The 20,483-nt window shown below is 49.9% G+C and overlaps 1 protein-coding gene across 1 annotated transcript in view; it reads right to left on the bottom strand.

Moving 5' to 3' along the window:
* EYA2 (EYA transcriptional coactivator and phosphatase 2) overlaps positions 1 to 20,483 on the bottom strand; it is a 251,791-nt gene that overhangs the window by 96,786 nt on the left and 134,522 nt on the right. The window contains exons 6-7 of the mRNA XM_046678181.1: positions 3,937 to 4,004; positions 1,891 to 2,068 (exon numbers count right to left, since the gene is read on the bottom strand). Of these exons, the coding sequence (XP_046534137.1) occupies positions 1,891 to 2,068; positions 3,937 to 4,004 (246 nt within the window). The remainder of the gene's footprint in view (positions 1 to 1,890; positions 2,069 to 3,936; positions 4,005 to 20,483) is intronic.

Below are 20,483 nucleotides of genomic sequence, written 5' to 3'. Positions count from 1 at the left end.
TGCTCTTTTTCTAACCATCAATCAAGTAATATTTATTGAATGAATGTCCACATACCATCACGCTAGCTTAGTTTCTACAAAGCTCCAGAACATCAGTAGGTTTCAGAAAAGAAGAAAAAAAGAACAAAACACAAGGATATCTATTTTTCTTTTGGACGGCCTAATTTACTGCTGTCATGTCATTTAATGTTGATAAACCCAAAGCATCTCATAAAAGACAGACATGTGCATAGCAGATTTGCGCAATGAATGAATGAATCCATAGGCTGGTGAGTTGCACAGGGATGTACATCACCAAAGGGCCAGGCTGTGGACTCTGCCACATGCTGCTCATAATCTAGGCGGGATCCATAGCAAAGTTGTGGACATTTGTGAGTTTTGCCCACTCAGTGCCTCTTCCGTCTTCTTCTGGGTATAGTGCTGTGGGTTTCTTTGGGAAATCACCTCCCGCTCACTCTCAGTCCATGTGATCTGGGTGGGGCTGACCCCAACTCCAGCTCTAGGTGTGGGCATGAGAACAAGGTCTCCTGTCCTGTCCTGGCAGTCCATCCCACCGGCCACAGAGACTGGTTTGAGAATGGGCATCTGACCTAAGCTGGGCCAATGGGAGCATGAGCTAGTACTTCTGCAGGAACCATTAGGAATGAGGAACTATCTCTCTGCCAGGGTGGATAGCAGGCAGGACTGGATCCTGGAGCAGCCAGCAGCCATCTTTGCCACCAGAGAGCCAGAGCCTGCTTGAGGGTGAAACGAACCCAGGAAAACGCAGAGCCAGAAGGAAGAGAGAGATGGAGTCCCAACAATGTCATCTGAGCCCCTGGACGCAGCCCTGAATCCCTGTGCATCTTGGTTACATACATCTAAAAACTCCTTCTTTTTTTGCTTACACTAGCTTGAATTGAATTTTCTATCTTTGAAGCCAAAAAGTCCTGACTAACAAAAGGGTTTCCTAAAACTGTTGAGCCATTGGAAAGGCAAGTGCTTAAGGGTGTTGTGAAAGATTCTAGAATTCTCGAGGACCTGGATTAGAGAGAGAACCAAGGTTTGAAGGGCTCTGCCCTTGTGTTCTCAAATGGGTTTTAGAGAACACAGTCTCAGCTGTGTGTGGCTATGAGGGGCGGGAGCACTGGTTATGGAGTCCAGCGGGCCTGGGTTCAAATCCCAGCCCCACCAATTACCAGTAAGTCACCCATCTCTCTGATCTTCATGGTTCTTATCTGGAAAAGACGGGCAGTTGAGCGCCTACTTTGTGAGGGTTATGACTTTCTTTGTCACAGCTTGTAATGAGGTATTTGTGAGGCCGTCTGACTACCGTCTGCAAAGATCAAGCCTACACCTCACTTTATTTCTCAAATTAAGGGTTACCTGGAAAACAGCGCATAGTTAATAAACATTTGTTGAATCAGTACGTAAATAAGAGATTAGAGAAGACCACATGGGTATGTGCTTGGCTCATTGTGGATGAGCAATAAATCCCAGTTCCCTTTCCTTGAGGACCGGGACTCAGAAAATGCAGCACCGACACGGGCCGGGCAGGTAATGAACGTGAGGGGAGCTGGCGGGACGTGGAATCGTGAGTGCCTGTCTAAAGGGGGCAGATATGACTCGGCTCCAGCCAAGCTTATCACTTGGAATGTGGACCTAGAGTGACCAGATCTTCTTTCAGGAGAAAGCAGAAATGATAATTTTTAGGTAAAAATTTCTGACTTTTAAACATGAGTGCAATTAAACACACACACACACACAGAAAGGCCATGAAAACCTGTCTGAGGGCTGGATTTAGCCCTTGGGCGACCATTTCATCACAATAGGGACCCATGTCCCAACCATCCTTCGTATAAGAGCTCAGACCACAGGGACGAATGACCAAATGACAGTGAGTGTACGTACCGGCAAGTGGCTCAGAACTCTGGTTGGGGACGTTGTGAGATGCCTCCTGGAGAACATAGGTGGACGTGGAGAGGGGGGACGGGCAGATGCTGCTGGCTGGGACGTACGGAGGGCTGTAGGATGAGCTGTAATACTGGGAGTACTGGCTCTGGGGGAAGCCGGGGTAGGAAGGATAGTCCTGGAAAGGGACAGACACACGGTGGTGAGTGAGGCAGCCTGTCTGGACCTGGGCCTTCAGTGGGCCCAGCCACAGGCAGATGAGGGCAAGGGGCCTCGTGGGGTGGGTCTCTGAGTCTCTCTCGCATTAGAATAAAAGCTGTATGAGGGCAGGGGCTTCCCCCAGACCTGAGGCAAGGATTCAAGCACAAGTAGCACATTTGCGAGGAAAGGGGGCACCCGCTGGGGCCTGGGGAAGGGAGACAGTGAAGGGAAGAAGGGAGGGCAGCCGGTACGGGGGCCTCTGAGTGGGGACTGGGGCTGACTTCTACTGGGCAAATGCTGGGATCGGATAAAACACACATCTCAGAACGATCCGTCCAGCGGCAAGCGAGCCGGGGTGTTTACACACCAGCCAGTCTTTGTTTAGAGCTGCCCACCTCCCCTCAGGGTTTTAATCCCCCAGCAGATCCTGCCTGTGCCATCATTGGTTCTGGAAAACACCCTTGGGCCCAGGGGGACGCAGAGACTGGCAACTGGAGGTCAGCAGGGGCACCCTGAGGGACGTGGGGGTGGACCCAATGGGAGCCATCTTGATCACGGTTGTATCCCCAGTGCCTGGAAAAGTGTGGGGCACCTACAGGAGCTCAATAAATACTGGATAAATTAATGAACAAATGGATGAGTGATACAGACCACACGCATGTACCCAGGAGACTAGATGATGCTTTAGGTTCGTGACGGGAGCAAGTACGCAGCACCCACACAGCACTAGGGACCCAGAGTCTTGTATGAGGAATCTTGGAGAATAAACTGAAGAACGCCCATCCTCTTTGATCAAGCTGTGCTTAAACCAACGAGAGGTTCCCACTCTCCCACACAGTCATTGTTCCAAGTATTCTGCTCCACCGGCACCAGAAACCAGCGCTTCTCAGCTTGCAAGAGACTCAGGGAAAGTCCAGCTTCCTGTTCACCCTGTTCACCCAGGAAAGTTCATCCCAGGCCTACAGAATTGGAATTCCCAGGGGGGGCATTTAGGGAGGCTGTGTTTTTGACAAGCTCTTACGGTGAAAAGGACAGACACCCAGGGTGAAGAACACACAGTAAAAAGTACTGTCTCATTTACAAGTATTTTATCTATGTATATAAGACACTGGAATAATATCAACTTATAGGAAACAATTTTCTTATGTTCCAAGGTTTCACTCATTTAGATTCTTCAGCTCACTGAGGAAGAAACAGTGCATTCCTCATATTTCAAGATTTTAAATATCCCTAAAGCCCCCTCCTCAGGGCAGTTTTGTTGAAACGCTAGCCTGAACGCAGGTTAACCTTTGGCTGTGAAATAACTGGAGAATGAGAGGAAAGGTACACAAACAGTACAGGCTCCCCACACGCCCTTAGCAGGTTAATTCTTAACTCACTCTCGAAGTGAAACCAAGAGAATCACACTACTCATCTTTCCAGGTGACTGAGTTCTATAGAAAAAACACTTGTAAAGCCCCCACTGTGCGCCGGGCCCTCGACTCTGGGATGCAGAGGCCAGAAGATGCATCTGCACCCTTGAGCAGCTCAGGGCCTGGCGAAAAGCACACGGCCTTTGCATTCGCATATTCTAGAGTCAACAGTTAATGGGGGTCTTGGGCTCAGGTCAAGATGGAGCATGTGATACCGTCTGTGTCTTTCTGGAAATCTTCTAGGAATTCTCATTTCTCTGCCTGTACACTCTGTCTTTCCAATGACCTTTGGCACAATCTGGCTCCTGTAGTCTCCAAACGCAGGGAATAAGAGGCTGGGTTTCTGGCGGGGATCGTGGGCACGAGTGGGCTCTCTGGGCGCCCTGATTTAAGGAAAGAATGGAGGGAACAACCAGCGGGGAGCTACGCCTACCTGGTGCACACTCCCGAACCCGGCCGCGTTGCTCAGTCCGTTGGCTCCCTGGTAGATGCCCGCCGTGCCTGCGGAAGGAGGAACAGGGTACAGGTGAGCTGTGTCAGAGTCCGAGGGGGCATGGAGGACAGGCATGCAGTGGAGAGCTGGGGTCGTGAGGACTGACTGGCTGGCACAGACCTGTGGCCTCAGCAAGTTACCAGATGTCTCTGAACCTCAGTGTTCTCCATAATGAACAAAATGACACCTTCATCAAAGGACTGTGGTGAGAAATAAACAAGATAGCACACAACACTTTCTGGTACTCGATAATCATGTTTTAAAAAAATTATTTATTTAAAGAAATTGTAGTAAACGTACATAACATAAAATTTACCATTTTAACCTTTTTTTTGGTGAGGAAGATTAGCCCTGAGCTAACATCTGCTGCCAATCCTCCTCTTTTTGCTGAGGAAGACTGGCCCTGAGCTAACATCCGTGCCCATCCTCCTCTACTTTATATATGGGACGCCTGCCACAGCACGGCATGCCAAGCGGTGCCATGTCCACACCCAGGATCCGAACCGGCAAACCCCAGGCCCCAAAGTGGAGCACACAAACTTAACCGCTACACTACTGGGCCGGCCCCATTTTAATCATTTTTAAGTGTGCAGTTCAGGGCATTAAGTACATTCACATGGCTGTGCATCATCCCCACCATCCATCTCTAGAACTTTTTTCACCTCACAAAACCGGAACTGTGCACCCATTAAACACTGACTCCCATCCCCCTCCCCCGGCCCCTGGCAGCCACCATTCTTCTTTCCGTCTCTATGAATTTCGCTGCTCTAGGGGCCTTGTATGAGTGGAATCATACAGTAGTTGTCCTTTGAGATGGGCTTATTTCATTCAGCACAATGTCCTCGAGGTTCATGCACGCTGTAGCCTGTGTCAGAATTCCTTTCCTTTTAAGGCTGAATAGTGATCCATTCTAAGTGTAGACCACATCCCGTTCATTTACTCCTCTGCTGATGGACACGTGAGTTGCTCCCACCTTCTGGCTATTGCAAATAACACTGCCGTGGACACACGGGTGTATAAATGTTTCTTCGCGACCCTGCTTTCAGTTCTTTTGGGTATCCACCCAGAAGTAGAATTGCTGGGTCACATGGTAATTCTGTCTTTAATTTTTTGAGGAACAATCATACTGTTTTCCACAGCAACTGCACCATTTGACACTCCCACCAAGAGTGCAGCAGAGTTCCAATTTCTTCACGTCTTGTCAACACGTATTTTCTGCTTTTTTTGGACAGTAGCCGTCCTAAGGGGTGTGAGGTGGTAATAATTACGTTTTGAATAAATGAATAACGTGACTTTACCCTCTGAGCTTCAGTTGCCCCATCTATGGGATGGGAATAGAAACACTACCATTACTAGAAAACGCTATTTAGTGAGTATTCGAATGAGGACACGAATGAGTGGGTGGGTGTCGTTGAAGATAGGCTGGTCTGGGAAGGCCTCTGAGGTGACCGGTGGGCTGAGACATGAAAGCTAAGAAGCAGCCAGTGATGGAAACATCCAGGGGAGGGGTATTCACAGTCACTGGTGCAAAGACCCTGAGGCAGGAACTAGCGCGGCAGGTAGAGAAACAGGAGGATGGCCCACGGGAAAGGAGCCCAGAGAGAAGCGGGAGCCACAGCAACGACAGCCGCGAGCTCGAGTGTGTCAGGTTCCATTCTGAGCTCTTCGTGGGGAAAGCGAGACACGGAAAAGTTAAGTAATGCACCCAAGGCAACACAGAGAGCGAGTGACAACGCTGGGGCTGGAACCCAGGCAGTCTGGCTCCCGTCTGGGTTTTCAACACGACTCTATGCTGCTGTTGCTGCTTCTCTTTAAAACTGTTTTTCAGGGTATAATTTATATACTATAAAATTCCTCCAGTGTAAGTGTCAGTTGGATGATTTTTTAAGTAAATTGATATAACTGTGCAACCGTCACCACAATGGAGTTTTAGAACATTTTTGTCATCCCCAAAGTTCCTTCCTGGCCATTTGCAGTCAACTCCCACTGCCCCATAGCGTCAGGCAGCCACTGACCTGTTGCTGATTCTAGAGTTTTGCCTTTTCTAGAAATTTCCTAGAAATGGGATCATACAAAATGTACTCATATGATCTGGCCTCCTTCCTTCAGCATAACGCTTAAAAAGCCCATGCCTGTTGTAATGTATATCCATAGTTCATTTCTTTTTACTGCTGAATAGTATTCCATGGTACAGATGCACTACATCCAATTTTTGGCTACTATGGATAATGCTGCTGTAAACACTTGTGTCCAGGTCCTTGCGCGGCTATATGCTTTTCTTTCTCTTGGGCTGATCCCTGGAAGTAAGATTGTGGAAACACGTGGTAAGAGCATGTCTTGCTTTTTAAGAAACGGCCAAACTCTTTCCCAGAGCGGCTGTGTCATTTTACACCCCCACTAGCGATGCGCGAGGGTTCCAGTTTCTCCAGCACGTGGTATTTCCAGTCTTTCTGATTACAGCCAGACTAGCAGGTATGTAGTGGCATCTCATGGTGACTCGAAGTAGCATTTCCCTAATGACTATGGTGAGCATCTTTTCATGGGCATATCAGCCATTTATCTTCTTTGATGAAGATCTAGTCAAATCTTTTGCCCATTTTTAAGACAAGTTAGGTTTGTCCTCTTACTAGTGAGTTGTAAGAGTTCCTTTGTTATTCTGGACACAAGTTCTTTATCAGATTATGATATGCAAATATGACCTCTCAGTCTGTAGCTTGCCTTTTCACTTTCTTAACGGCATCTTTTGAAGCAGAAAAGCTTTTAAGTTATCAATTTTTTCTTTCAGGGGTCTCACTTTCGCTGCCTAACCCAGGTCATAGAGATTCTTTCCTATGTTTTTTTCTAAAGATTTCATAGTTTTACTGCTACATTTAGGTCTATGACCTACTGTAAGTTAATTTTTGGGTACAGGGTGAGGTAAAGGTCCAAATTAATCTTTTCGTATCCAGTACTGCGAGCACCCCTGTAAAAAGTTTACCCTCTCTCCACTGGATTACTTGGCATCTCTGCCAAAAATTAACTGACAATAAATGTGAGAGTTTATTTCTGGACTCTCTAGTCTGTTCCACTGATGTATGGACCCTAAACCGATTCCATCCTGTCTTGATTACTGGAGCTTCGCAGTGAGTTTTGACATGACGTAGTGTAACTTCTCCAAAAAATTCTCTTTTTCAAGACTGTTTTGGCTTCTATGGGTAAATTTGGCATTGACCTATCAATCTGAGAACAGGTCTGTCAATTTTTAGTGGCCAGAAGGATGTGGCATAACATTTTTCAAGTGTGTCAACCGAGAATTCCACATCCAGAGCAAACATCCTTGAGGAATGAAGGGAAAATCAAGACAGTCTCAAATGAAGGAAAAGGAAGAGAACCTGTCACCACAGATCCACCTCGAAAGAAAGGGTCCAGGAAGTTCTTGGACAGAGAGAGAGAGAGAAAAAAGAAATCCTGAAATATCAGGAAGGAAGAGAAAAAAAGAGTGAAAATATGGGTAAATAAATTCTTCTCTCTGCCTGGTTATGCCGCCAGCTCAACATACAGTTATGTTCATAACAGTTTGCTATCAAACTTTAGGAATTACTTTTTCAAATGTGTTTTATAATTATAGAAAATAGTGAAATGGTTCCAAAGTGAGTCTACAAAATAAACGATCTCTCTATCCAGGTGCGGGGTGTGGGCTGGGCACTGGGAAGGTGGTGGAGAAGGAAGCTGCCAGGATGTGCTTTCCCCAGGAGCTCGAGGGGCACAGCGAGGGGTTCTATAACAATAGCTGGGAGGGGTTGGGGCCAGGGAAGGCTTCCTGGAGGAAGTGACATCTACACTAATCTCTGAAGGATGAGTAGGAGCTAGCCAGGTGAAGAAAGCAAGAACCGGGAACATGGCCACCTCTGAGCATTCTCTCCCGATCTCCATTCCCTCGGGGCCTGTCTAAGGGCCAGAAACCACCGAATTTGTCCACACTGCTGTGGCATGCCGGGATCCCATTCTGTCCTCAAGAGCCTGTGCAGACACATCTAGCAGAAGATCCAGGCCAGCCTATTCCATTCCAGGCCATTTTCTGGGTCCTGGTTGCCATGGCAACCGTACCTGTGAAGCTTAGGATCAGGCCTGCCTTAGGAAGACTCCCGGATGCAGTGTTTCTCTCCTGATTTCTCTTGTCTTTTGTGTCAACCTTCTCAGTGACGACTTAGGGCAGGTTTGGAAACAAACAGGCCACAGACTCATCCCTTGGTATCCTTTCTCCAAAACAGCCTCCAGTGTGTTTTTATTTTGTGACCCAGGGTCATCTGAAGAATGGACAGCTGAACACACTGCAGTGTGCCGAGGGCAGTCATGGGCCCCTGCAGGGAGACCCGTCCCATGCCAGAGAGGACCCGGCCAAAAGGGGGCACGTGGCCCTGGAAATCTTGTACCGCAGTAGGTGGTCTCTGGCGGGTTTTGCAAATGGACCTGCCTCGAGCTGGAATGTTAAACTCTGACTTCTTGCCCTTGTCTGGCTGGTGGAACGTCCACTGAAGGTTGGGGAAGACAAGCACAAGAGGAGGAAGGCATTCTCTCGTAAGGTGATGGAGGCAGGTCCTGCTGGAGGCCCCCAACATCCATCCACCTCTTCCCTCTCATATGAACAGAATCTCTGCTTTCAAGCCGGGCCCATGGCTGACTAGAATAAGCACTATATTACCCAGCTTCCCCTGTGGGTGGTGTGGCGGTGTGAAGAATTCTAGACAAGGGACGTGGGGTAAATTAAAGTGTGCAACTTCCTGGTTGTGCCCTGAAGGGCAGGGCTGGGTCCCATTTCCCTGAGGCATGGGGCCGTCTTGGATCCCCTGGCTGAGCAACAAGACAGAAGGAGCCTGGGCCCCTGTCATGTCTGTAGACCAGAACCGCCACATCAGTTTGGACTTCCAGGTGAGAACAAAATATGCTTCTTTCTCATTGAAGATACCACTATTCTGCAGGTCACCTGACTCACGAAGCACTGCCATCTTTTTTTTGGTTGCTTGGTTTTCTTGGGTTTTAAGTAAAAGTAGCCTTTTAACACCTGGCTCAATAAAACAATTTTTAAGTGGATATTCATTTACTCATCAACAATTCATTTCCTAGTGATTGTACCAAATATTACTGCGCCAGGCACTGTTGTAGATATTACCATAAGCAAGGAGCTGACACCTACGTTCAGAGAGGAGAGATAGAACACAATCAAGTGAATACACAGGAAGGAAGATACTTCCCAATGGATCAAAAGGTGGCGGTGCATTCGTGTGGCACTACCAAAGAGTGGGTGGCAGACTGCAGCCTGCCTGCAAACTGTTTATTACCAATCCACGACGAGAGAAACACAGAAATCCAGAGCCAGGGGGTAGGACATCCATTGTCCGCTGAATCTGATAGCAAAAAATCAAGCTTGTCATTTGTACGCCTTTCAAAAATTTTCCTTTTTTCTCAAATTTTTTAATTATTTCCATTCTTCTCCCCCCTCCCATCCTTTTGAACACTTTCCCCCTAATTGCCACTCCCCTAGGAAATGTTAATATTTCAGACATACTGTATATCTGCTAGGTACTTATATATATTTGTGCTTAAAAGCGAAAGAGTAAGATGTTTTTGCCCCCGCCACTCCTGGAAACCAGTTTTTGCTCCCTTGGGTGATATTGTCCCCACTGAGAAAGGACGTTCTAGTGATTCATTTTTGTTGTATTTTACACTAAATTAAGGAAAACTCCTGGTCCTTCACCACAGTGAGCATGTGAAGTGGGTGATACCGCACCGGGAGATGGACATTGGTACCAAGAAAGACGTTCCCAGCATTGGATGCTGTTGTGTGTAGTGACTTGTTCGATGCTGCTGGTCCATGCTCCAAGGGGGACAGCGTCATCCAGCTACAGAAACTCCGAGTCGGGACAGCCCCGTGACTCGCCAACAACATCTGAGCTGAAATCTGCGGCTCCTTCGTATCTCCTAGGTTGGCCATAAAAACCCCCAAAGAACACAAAACGGGAAATAATAAGTGTTGGCAAGGATGTGGAGAAACTGGAACCCTTGTGCGTTGCTGCTGGAAATACAAAATGGTGCAACCACCATGGAAAACAGTTTGATGATGTCTCAAAAAGTTAAGGAGAACTACCATAGGGCCCAGCAATTCCACTCCTGGGAGGATACCCAAAGGAACTGACAACAAGTGTTCAAACAAAAACTGGCACACTCACATTCACGGCAGCACTATTCACAACAGCCAAAGGTGGAACAGCCCAGATGTCCATCAAGTGATGAAAGGATAAACAAAATGTGGCCCATCCACCCAATGGAGTAGTATTCAGCTGTAAAAAGGAAGGGAGTACTGATACGTGCTCCAGCATGGGTGAGTCTTGAAAACATGCTGAGTGAAAGGAGCTACATACCAGAGGCCACATGTTGCATTATTTCCATAGTTTATATGAAATATACAGAATAGGCAAGTCCATAGAGACAGAAAGTAGATAAGGGGTTGCCGGCGGTGGGGGGAGGGAGGAATTGGGAGTGACAGCTTAATGGGTATGGGGTTTCCCTTTGAGGAAGGAAGATGTTTTGAATTAGATAGAAGTGGAGGTTGCAGGATATTGTGAATGCACTAAACGCCACTGAACTCTAACGCTTCAAAATGGTTAATGGTTAATTTTATGTTACGTGAATTTTACCTCAATTAAAAGGAAAAGAAAATTGCTGTTCTCGCTGCCTCCCAGGACTGTCTCACAGCCTGGCTCTCAGACAACAGCAAAGGAAGGGTCCCGAGAGCTCCAGAAAGATCAGGATCCCTCCCTCTGCCCCAACTCTGGACCCGCCACACCTTGAGCCCTGAGAGAAGAGACGGCATCTGCGTCTCTGGGATTCCCCCCACCCCACGCCGAGTTCAGGGAACAATTTTTGTCCCTACTCTTTCAGCATCAACCTCATGCTCCCTTTCCATCTTTTTCTCTGCCTTTGCTGGCAAATATTGTGGCTTCATCTAAGCAGGCTGCAGAGATTCCCTGCAGAAGGCTCTCCCCAACGAGGGAAGACGAGCTGGCCCGGCTGCCCAGGCACCACGCGCCACTCGCTCAGATCACAAAACAGCGCCTGCACGCAGGGGCCGCCCGCTTACAACATGGTGAGATTTGGGATCTTTCAAATGCCGTCAGTTCGAAGAGACCCATCCTCCTTTATGACGCTGTCAAGAGGAGGGCCGGGGTCTGCCGGGGGGACACGCTCCGTGTAAATCGGCACGCGCACGTGTTTACTGCGCAGGTATTTGTACACAATCCTGAGCCTTCCTGTTTGCCCAAGGACCAGAGACGATCGTATAAAAGGGTCGGGGCCCGCCTGCGACACGGCAGAACCCCGCGCGCCCCGCACCAGCTGTGCAATCCAGAGGACCGTGCGGAGCGGCCTGCTGGATCCCAGGGCAGATCTGACACGATGGATCAGACAATTAGAAACCGTGGTGGCCCGCGGTGGACGATTCGATTTCACTCTCCCTTCCCCCACCGGAGACTCCTCACGCGCCATCACAGTGAGAAGAGGAAAGCGCGTCCGGGATGAGGGGAGGAAGGCAAGCGTGTCACCGCCACGTTTTGATGTACGATGGGATTTCTCCTCCCAGACAGTCACCGCCAGGTCACGGGCCCTGAGCTGGGATGTGCAAGTGGGCAGGAGAAATAGCAGAAATGACTTATCCTGGCTCCCGTGGACCAAAGTTCAGGCCCCAAAGTCTGGAGGATTTGAGGTGCAGGCTAATGCTTCTGGAACTCTCCGTGAAGGACTAGTTATAAAATGTTTAACCCTTTGGGGACAAAGGCGTGGTTTGCTGCGCATGACTAGCATGTGACCCATGCCACAAGCAATTCCCTGTGTGATTCAAGAACTCCTGAAGAGGTCTACACTCTGCACTATGAGCCGAATCTATGAGCATGTGCTTGCATGTTGGGGCAACATCTAATTGCTGTGGCAGTTTCTCACTGTTACTCTTGGTTCTGTATTTATGTGATCACAGGCCAGTAACAGTTCATGGACTGACTCCCGTTGGCGGGCTAAGAATTAGACTGATGTAGCTAAAATGGCTTCATAGGAAATACGAAGGAAGGGGGATTTTCTTAAGGGTGGAGCAATTCTCCTGGCTAGAGAAATGGGGTGGGGCAAGAGGGAAGGGTAAGGAGCGGGGGGAGAAAGAGAATGAGAATGAACATGGAGCCATGGGGCAGAGATTCTGGTCTCTGTATCCACACACAGCTGCTGAGAAAGCAGGAAGACCCCCGAATTGGAAGTGGCCGGGTGTGCTCAGTCTGAGATAGGCTGAGCTCAAAACCTTATGGGTCCAACAGGTGAGGGAGGTGAGGGAGAAGCTAGAGCAGCCACAACAATAAATGGCAACTGACACAGAGCTTCAGTGTTGGGGGACAATAGGGAGTGGTGGGGATTGAGGCAAACTGGAATGCACAATTTCTATTAAGGCAGTGGCAGTTTGTGGCAGACACTATTTGGCTCCCAGTAGGCATTCCCAACTCCTTTCTCCTTGTCAGCTTCTCTCCTTGCTTTCCCAATTTCCCTCATAGCAGCTCCAGGTGGCCATGTAACCTAGTTCTGGCCAAGGGGCTTCTGGGAAAGACTTTTCTTTTGTTCCCCTGCTGGCTCCGCCCCTGGATCATGTGAGGATGTAACACCCTAAAGTTACAGCAGCCACCTCAGGATGTGAGCTGCCAAATCAACCTTGGGGTCTAGACTTCTTGCAAACACACAATAAATACCTTATGGTTTAAGCCAATGTTAGTTGGGCTTTTTGTTACTTGCAGCCAAATGCATTGCTAACTGACACAGCGCTGCTCAGCTCCAGCCAACCTCTGTCACCTAGAAACATGAGTCTAGTGTAGCCAGGGCTTCTGATTTTTCAAGAGAAGCCAGAAATCTGAGTTTGTACATGAAATTTCCTGATTTTTAAATGTAGGCAACAAATACAGATTAGTCGGACAAAACAAAAACACACGTGCAGGGTGTATGCAGCCTGTGGGTTTCCAGTTTGTGACCTCTCGTCTAGACAGGCAAAACAGTGGAAGATTCCTGTGCCTCTGCTGTGGCAGACACAGCAGTGAAGAGCTGCAGATGAGAAGGGGCCTCACGGACCGAGAGAGTGGGCGACTCGGGGGCAGCCTGGGTCACAGTGCTGGAGGACCGGATGAGCCCCCGACCCCACAACACACTGGCACTGGGTAAGATTCCAGAAGCACGGCCTAAATTCTGGAGAGTGTAGGGGAAGCCCTAAAAGTCTAAGATGCAACTTTCCCACCAGCCCAGGGGAACGGCGGCTCAGAATAGAAATTTTGTTGAAATACCAAGAATAAAGTGCGTTCTATTTTTGCACCTGCCTGAGCTCACAGACTGACATATGTGCCTACTATACAGAGGACAGAGGAATTCTTTATGTCCCTGGAACTGTGCCTCCACCAACGTCAGGGAACTCGTATGGAAAGCATCCCTTTTTCTCATCCTGCAAAACATCAGGGGCTAATGTTGAATTAATTCAGTTCATGACACATTTTCTCAGTAGTGCACCCGGACCTCTCTTGGTTTAAAAATTTGTTTCCTCTCACTCCCCATCAAGCCACAGGCAATAACTAGTGTGTCTGGCGTGCATCCTTTCATTGGTATGTGTTCTTGCAAAAAGTGCACTAGTGTTTTGTGGGCAGGTATATAATTTCTGTAAATTCGATGTGTCATGTTTCTTAGGTTTCTCATTTTTTTCACCCGGTATCAAGTTCTTAAGACCCATCTATGTTGCTGTGGGTGTGTCTGTCTGTTACATTTCATTACTTTATATCTCATGTGGTTTCTCAGTTTTTTCGCCCAGCATTAAGTGCTCGGGCTCCATCCACATTGCTGTGGGTGCGTCTCGCCAGTCGTCCTGGCAGCGGCCCGGCCCTCCCTCAGGGCCGTTCTCCATGTCTCTCCTGCTCCCTCCTCCAGGAGACCACCTGGGATACCTCCATCTCCATGCACAACAAGACTGCCGTGAGCATCCTCGGACTCGTGCCTTTGTGGGCCTGTGTGGAGCTTCCTCAGGATGTTTCACCGGGAGAGGCACAGCTGGCTGCCGAGGCCATCCAGACCTAACTTCCCTAAGGGGTGGGTGACAGCTCCCGGCAGGGATGCCAGGTGCACGGTCCCATCGGCGTGCTGACAGTTCCCACAGCCCTGCGGCCGCACCAGCACTTGGCATAATTGCACTTGCGAATTTTGGCTTTCCTAGTAGGACTAACGTGGTAGCCATTTGTTGTCTTAAATTCACGTTTCTCTGATTCCTGGGGACTCTGCACATCCCTTCTGGGGCTCGTTGGCCTCGGCATTTCCTCCTCTCTTAAGGAGATGGTGACAGTCACTACGGAAAACCTCTCCTCCCTTTCCTGGGCCAACCTCAGCTTTAACTTAATCCAGGCCCTTGGAAGCCTCTCAGTTCCTGGCATCAGCAGTTGGACAAATAATAATAAAGTAACAGTAATAGCTCCATTTATGGAGCCCTTATTACCTGCCTGAGGGCTCATCATTTTACACGCGTTATCTTGTTTAATCTCCAGCACAACCTAGGAAGTGGGTCCTGTTAGGAGGTGGCAGAGCAGAGGGCAAGGCCAGGCTCCCTGCCGGCGACTGTGCAGCCCGCCCACCAGCAGCCGTGGCAAATGGCACAAGTCACCGCCCACCTCAGTTCTTTTCCGCCAACTCGACTTCACTGTCCCCCACGGATCTGACAGGCCACCCCAGGCAGTGCAAAGAAGGCCTCACGGATGAGCCCAGCGGACAAGCTGCCCCTCATCATGTCACCCACTTTGGAATCCATCTTACAACTTCTTTCCCCACAGCAGGGGGACCTGCTCTTCTGGGTCCACAGCGACACTCAAAAGCACATATTCATTCATCTTAATTAAGTCCTAATGATGTCAATGTTAAAATAAAAGTGCTGAAAACATACCAGGCCTGTAAGTCCAAAGGGCTGGCTATGTAATTGGTGGCTGATACAAAAAGTTGCCCGCAGACAATGCAGAAGATGGAGAGGCCACCGGTGGGCAGAGAGAGGTGAGCCTGAATGAGACCCCACCCCTCAGGTCCCAACCACGGCCCAGGTTCCAGAGACGCACAGCCCACAGATCTTCATAGGCTGATGCCTTTGCTTCCTTTCTTCACCCAGAATACAAGGAGGTGAAGGCCAAGGCTGGCCCCGCCCTCGACCTGCATTCCTCCATTCAGACATTCACTCATCGATTCCATGAACTTTTGCTGAGTGCCCAGTAGGTGCCAAGGTTTCTACCTTGAGAAAGAGGTGGGTCCTGTCTTGTTGGATCTAAGAGCTTGGAAGAAGTGGAAGACAACAGAGAATCCACACAGGATGTGGCCTGGTGACTATGGGCAAGTGGTTGACCTTTCCGAGCCTGAGTTTCCCCCTCTGTAAGATGGAACTAAGCCTAGTTGATCTGGTTTATTACAAGGATTCTGCGAGATGAGGCAGGTAAAGGGCAGAGCCGAGCACAGAGTGAGCGGTGAATAAATGGTAGCTGGGGTTATTATTCTTTGTGTGCTAATAATTACCATCGGAGGTGTCAACAATGCTCGTGTTTCATTGACCTGCCATTTAAAAAAATATTAACGGGAACAAAAATATCCGGGGAAGAGTAAAAAAAAAAAAAAACCAAAACAACTTGGATAGGGCCAAACAGCCGACCCCAAATGAAAACAAAGGACTGGGGGGACCCAGACTGAGCTCTCGCTCTGAGACCAACAAGGACGCCTGGTCCACAGGCCAGCAAGGGCGGCGCCACGTCTGTCTTGCTGACGCTGAGTAGTCTCCCCATTTTGCTGACTTAAAAAACCCAAAACGCGCACCCCGAGCCTGTCCCCCTGCATCTTTGCTCCACGTGGAGTCCAGTCCACATCTGGGTTTGATCAAATCAGTTGCTAAATGTCACAATGGCCTCATTCACAGGTAGCATAGAGCACATTTAACTGGCAATAAAGCAATCCGCATTCCTGAGAATGCCATTTCAGACAGGCTGCCCTGTCACTGCGTCTCTGCCACACGAGTCGGAATACTGCCGGGGCAGAGATGGGGGAGAAGGGGCCAAAGAGGGCACAAACGCTGCCGGGGAGAGAGCGACCCCACGCGGATCCACACGTGCGGCATGAAAAGATGTCCAGGCCGCGGCGCCAGGTGATGACAGGCACGGCGCAGGGTCGCGAGGCCACTGTGAGATCACACCAGACCAGGCATGGGTATTGGTTAATTTCAGTTATGCAGAGCACTGATGAAGTTGGAGGGCCTCTTGGAGGAGGTGGCAGTTGAGCAGAAGGATGGGGAGGAGCCAGCCACATGGAGATCTGGGGAAAGGGCATTTCAGGTTGGGGAACAGCAAAGTGCAAACGCCCTAAGGTGGGAAGAATGGAAAGAAAGCCAGTGGGAGTGAAATGGAGAGGACGGGGTGGGGGTAGCAGAAGTTATGATGTGATCAGAGAGGGCTTCAGGGCTGTCACGCAGGGCCTGGCGGCAGGGAGTCACAGGAAGGCGCTGGCGTTTATCTCTCATTGCATGGGAAGCCCTAGACAGAGGCTTTTAAGCAGGGGAGTGACGTGATCTGATACAACACAGGGAAGGCTTGACTGTGCGACTTCTTCACTCAGGGCGGTGGAAACAGATCGGGGGTCACAGTGGATCCCAAGACCAAAGGCTGTATTCTTACTGCCGAGGATCTCCCTGCCCGGGGGCTGCACGGTTTCCTCATTGATTTTCCTGCAGCCACCCTGCCTCGGGTTCAGTCCATTGTCCTCACAGCCGCCCAGAGCTCCTTTCCAGGTCGGTCACAGCCTCCCTGGCTTCTCACTTATAACCCTTCACTGCGTCCACAGGCCCGGCTGGCCCGTCTCCGCTCTGGCTTCACTGAGCCCCACCTTTCCGCCTTGGTGTGGGTTGAACTGTGTCCCCCAAAAGGATATATTCTATGAACGTGACCTTACTTGGAAGCAGGGTCTTTGCAGATGTAATCAAGTTAAAAATGGGTCATACTGGGTTAGGGTGGGCCCGGATCCACGAGTGCGGTCCTCCTAAGAGGAGAGAAATCGGGGCACAGAGGGAAGAGGGCCGCATGAAGATGGAGGCAGAGACTGGAGCGACGAGTCTACAACCAAGGACCGCCCAGGATTGCTGGCCGCCACCAGCAGCTGGGAGAGAGGCGAGGACCAGATGTTCCCTTGGAGCCTCCAGAAGAAGCCAGCCCTGCAGACACCTTGCCTTTGGACTTCTGGCCCTCAGAACTGTGAGGGAGTAAATTTCTGCTGTTCCAAACCACCCAGCTTGTGGTACCTGTTACAGCGGCCCTAGCAAACCAAGATACCCCTCTCCCCTCCCTCCAGCCACCTGGCCGTCGAGAGCATCCTCTACGTTTGCTCCTCCCTCTGGCTGGAATACCCTCTGGTAGCCCGGCATTTCTCAAACATTAGTGGGCACAGGAATCATCTGGAAATCCTGTTAAAAAGCACATTACGCAGGTTCCGGGAAAGGCCTGAGATTTCTCTCATTCTCCCAGGTGGTGCTGATGCTGTGAGACTGGGGACCACAGCGGGAGGCCCTGACCCCTCCCCCAGCTGGCTGCTCCTCAGTCGGTCTCAGCTCAGAGGGAACGCCCCTGACCAGTCCAGCTAAAGTGGCCCCCAGCCCCCTCTAGCCCCACCTTATACTCTACCCGGGTTTTGACTTTTTTCTGCTGGTAGCACGTCCACCCGCGGAAATCATCTTATGTGTGAGATACACATTATTGTTTCTCATTCCCAATAGGATGTGGCTCCTTGAGAGCGGGGACTTTGTCTTTTCTTCAGTTTCTGCTCAGTTTCTAGAAGAGTAGGCAGCACGTGGCTCTCTGGAAATAATTTTTGGAAACAAAAAAGAATGTCTGTCTCGTTCTTGGCACTATCTCCAGCTTCCAGTACGGTACCTGGCAGTAGCAAACATTCGATAGCTATTCACTGAGTGAATAAATTAAAAAGGGAGTGAACTGACCTTGATGACAGTTTCTGACCGTTGAGCACGTACCACGCGCCGGGAGCTCCGCGAAGCCCCTTTCCTTGGTTTTCCGGTTTACCTCCCGCCCGACAAGGGGGAACAAGAACAGAGCAGCCCTAGGGTGACCCCTTTTCACTCATCTCACCAACGTTGTCCGGGCACCTAGGATGTGCCAGTCTCTCCTGAGCACTGAGGACACAGCAATGGACAAGACGACGGAAACCACTGCCTCGGTGGAGCCGGCATCGTAGCGGGGAGGGCTAAAAGTGAGTAAGTGTGTAAGATAACGTGTCAGACGGTGAGAGCGGGGGCGAGGGAAGGCGGGGTGCAGGCGGGTGGCCAGGGAAAGCTCCACATTTCAGTAACACTTGTGGGAGGTGAGAGATCGAAGCTACAGAGGTTAAGAAACTTGCAACCTGCAACTCAGAGTCCTACGTGGCAGAGCCGGGATCTGAACCCAGGACTGTCTGACTGCAGGGCCTGTGTTGTTCATCTCAGTGCTCTTCCAGCTCCCACCTGCTGGAGTTTCCCTCCCATTGGAAGGGTCATTAATAGCTTCAGCGGGGTTTGGATTTAGCCCGGCTGAAAACCCTTGTCCGCCTCCTCCTCGCCGTGACCCCTGCGTGTTGTCCCTGCGGCTGGGCTGACTGGACCAGGTTTGCGACGCCAGCCGCAGGCACCGAGGCTGTGTGGCAACGGCGAGGCCCTGCAGAAGGCACTCGTACAACTCCCTGGCAGCTGGCTCGGCACAGAGGAGAAAGCCCGCTGGAGGCCAGGGGCTCGCCCTGGGGCAAACAGAGGCCAACATCTGGTTTGCGACAGGGTGGCTGTCCAAAAAGCCACGGGAAGGCCTCTGGTCTAAAGTTTCCTGCCAGTAAAGACAGCCTTCTCCAAATTGATACTTTTTCAAATAGAGAGGTCAAGTGCGCACCGAAATGACCTCCCACGGCAATCCCTGACCGCCTCCTAAGATCGCAAATCCTCATCTGTCCGGCATGACGGGCAAAGAGCCTCATAAAACGTGCCTCCCCGTCAGGTCCTCGCAGGAGCGCCGGCCGGTTCCCTCCAACGTCAACTCCGCTCCTCTGCTTACAAAGCTGCCTGGTTCAAGTGTTTGCCATTAGCAGTAAGGTTCCTTGTGCAGACCTGTAAATTCCAACCGGGTCCCCCTAATGCACCCCTGGAATAACTTAGGCAAAGGCCACAGCTTCCCTTAAGATGTCTCCCACGTTTAGATCAAAGCCGTCTTGTCCTGGGTCCTAAGAGCCATAACTCACCCCTCGCCCTGAAACCTCACGTTGCTTTTAAAGATTTGATGGTCTGAGCAGCTGCGGCCCTCGCCTTTCATCTCGGCTGGATTTATTTGCCCTTCTCCGGCCCGCTCTTCCAATCTCTGCAGCTCAAATGATCCCAAAGTCCCAGAACTCGGGTGTTGTTCGTCCCTGCTCCCACCGGCACTAGCGGGTGTTTTTAAGCCTGTCTTAAAACTCGGAGGGCCATCCACATTTGCAAAGCACATCCTATGTATCAGCTCAGCCCAAGGGACAGGTGAAGCCGGCCGACGCATCCTGAATATTCTGTGTTTTCATTTTCTCCTCTCTCTGCACAAGGAATGCATTTAAACGCAGGGGTTATAGGGCGTGGACTCTGCTGATCAAGGTTAATGGCACGGTAATAAGACACACCGAGGCCATGCAGCCCCTGATCAGAGGCACTGAGGACACGACATCACTTGTGTGGTCTCCTTGCCCCAAACGCACAACCTCAATCTAATCACGAGCAAACATCAGACAAACCCAAATTGAGGGACGTTTGGCCAAATGCCTGACCAGTGTCAAGGTCATGAAAGACTTGGGGTCTGTCACAGACCCAAAACCAGAAGAGGGACAACAACTAAATGCAATGTGGGATGACGAACAGAAAATGGACGTTTGTAGAAAAACTGGCGAATTTCGGATAAGGTCTGTGGTTCAGTTACCAGCATGGCGCAAGGTTCATCTCCTGGTTTTGGTCTCTGCACGGCAGTTCGGTAAGATGTCACATTAGGGGAAGGTGGGTGAAGGGTGCATGGGAACTCTCTGTCTTTGGAACTTTTCTCTAACTCTAAACTTACTTTAAAAAGTTGAAAAAAGAAAAAGAACATAGATTCTGACTGATGGAGTTCGAATCTGCTACTTACTGGCTACACGACCCCGTGCAAGTTACTTAACTCTCCGTGCCTCAATCTCTCCGTCTGTAAAATGGGCATTAAAAATAGCACCCACCTTACAGGGGCATTGTGAGAATCGGATGAATAAATACACGGAATGTGCTGAGAACCGTATCAGGTCCTCAGAAACGCCGGAACTCGTGTCAACCACTGTTAATATCATGATTCTCATTGCTCTCACTTCTGCTATTTATTTCTCTTTTGATGAAGAGAATGAGGTGAAATATGTACAGT

This window comes from Equus quagga, chromosome 12 (assembly GCF_021613505.1).
Source record: "Equus quagga isolate Etosha38 chromosome 12, UCLA_HA_Equagga_1.0, whole genome shotgun sequence".
In the NCBI taxonomy this organism is placed as follows: domain Eukaryota; kingdom Metazoa; phylum Chordata; class Mammalia; order Perissodactyla; family Equidae; genus Equus; species Equus quagga.
The sequence above is the reverse complement of the archived record's forward strand: the minus strand, read 5'-3'. Positions and strand labels throughout refer to the sequence as shown.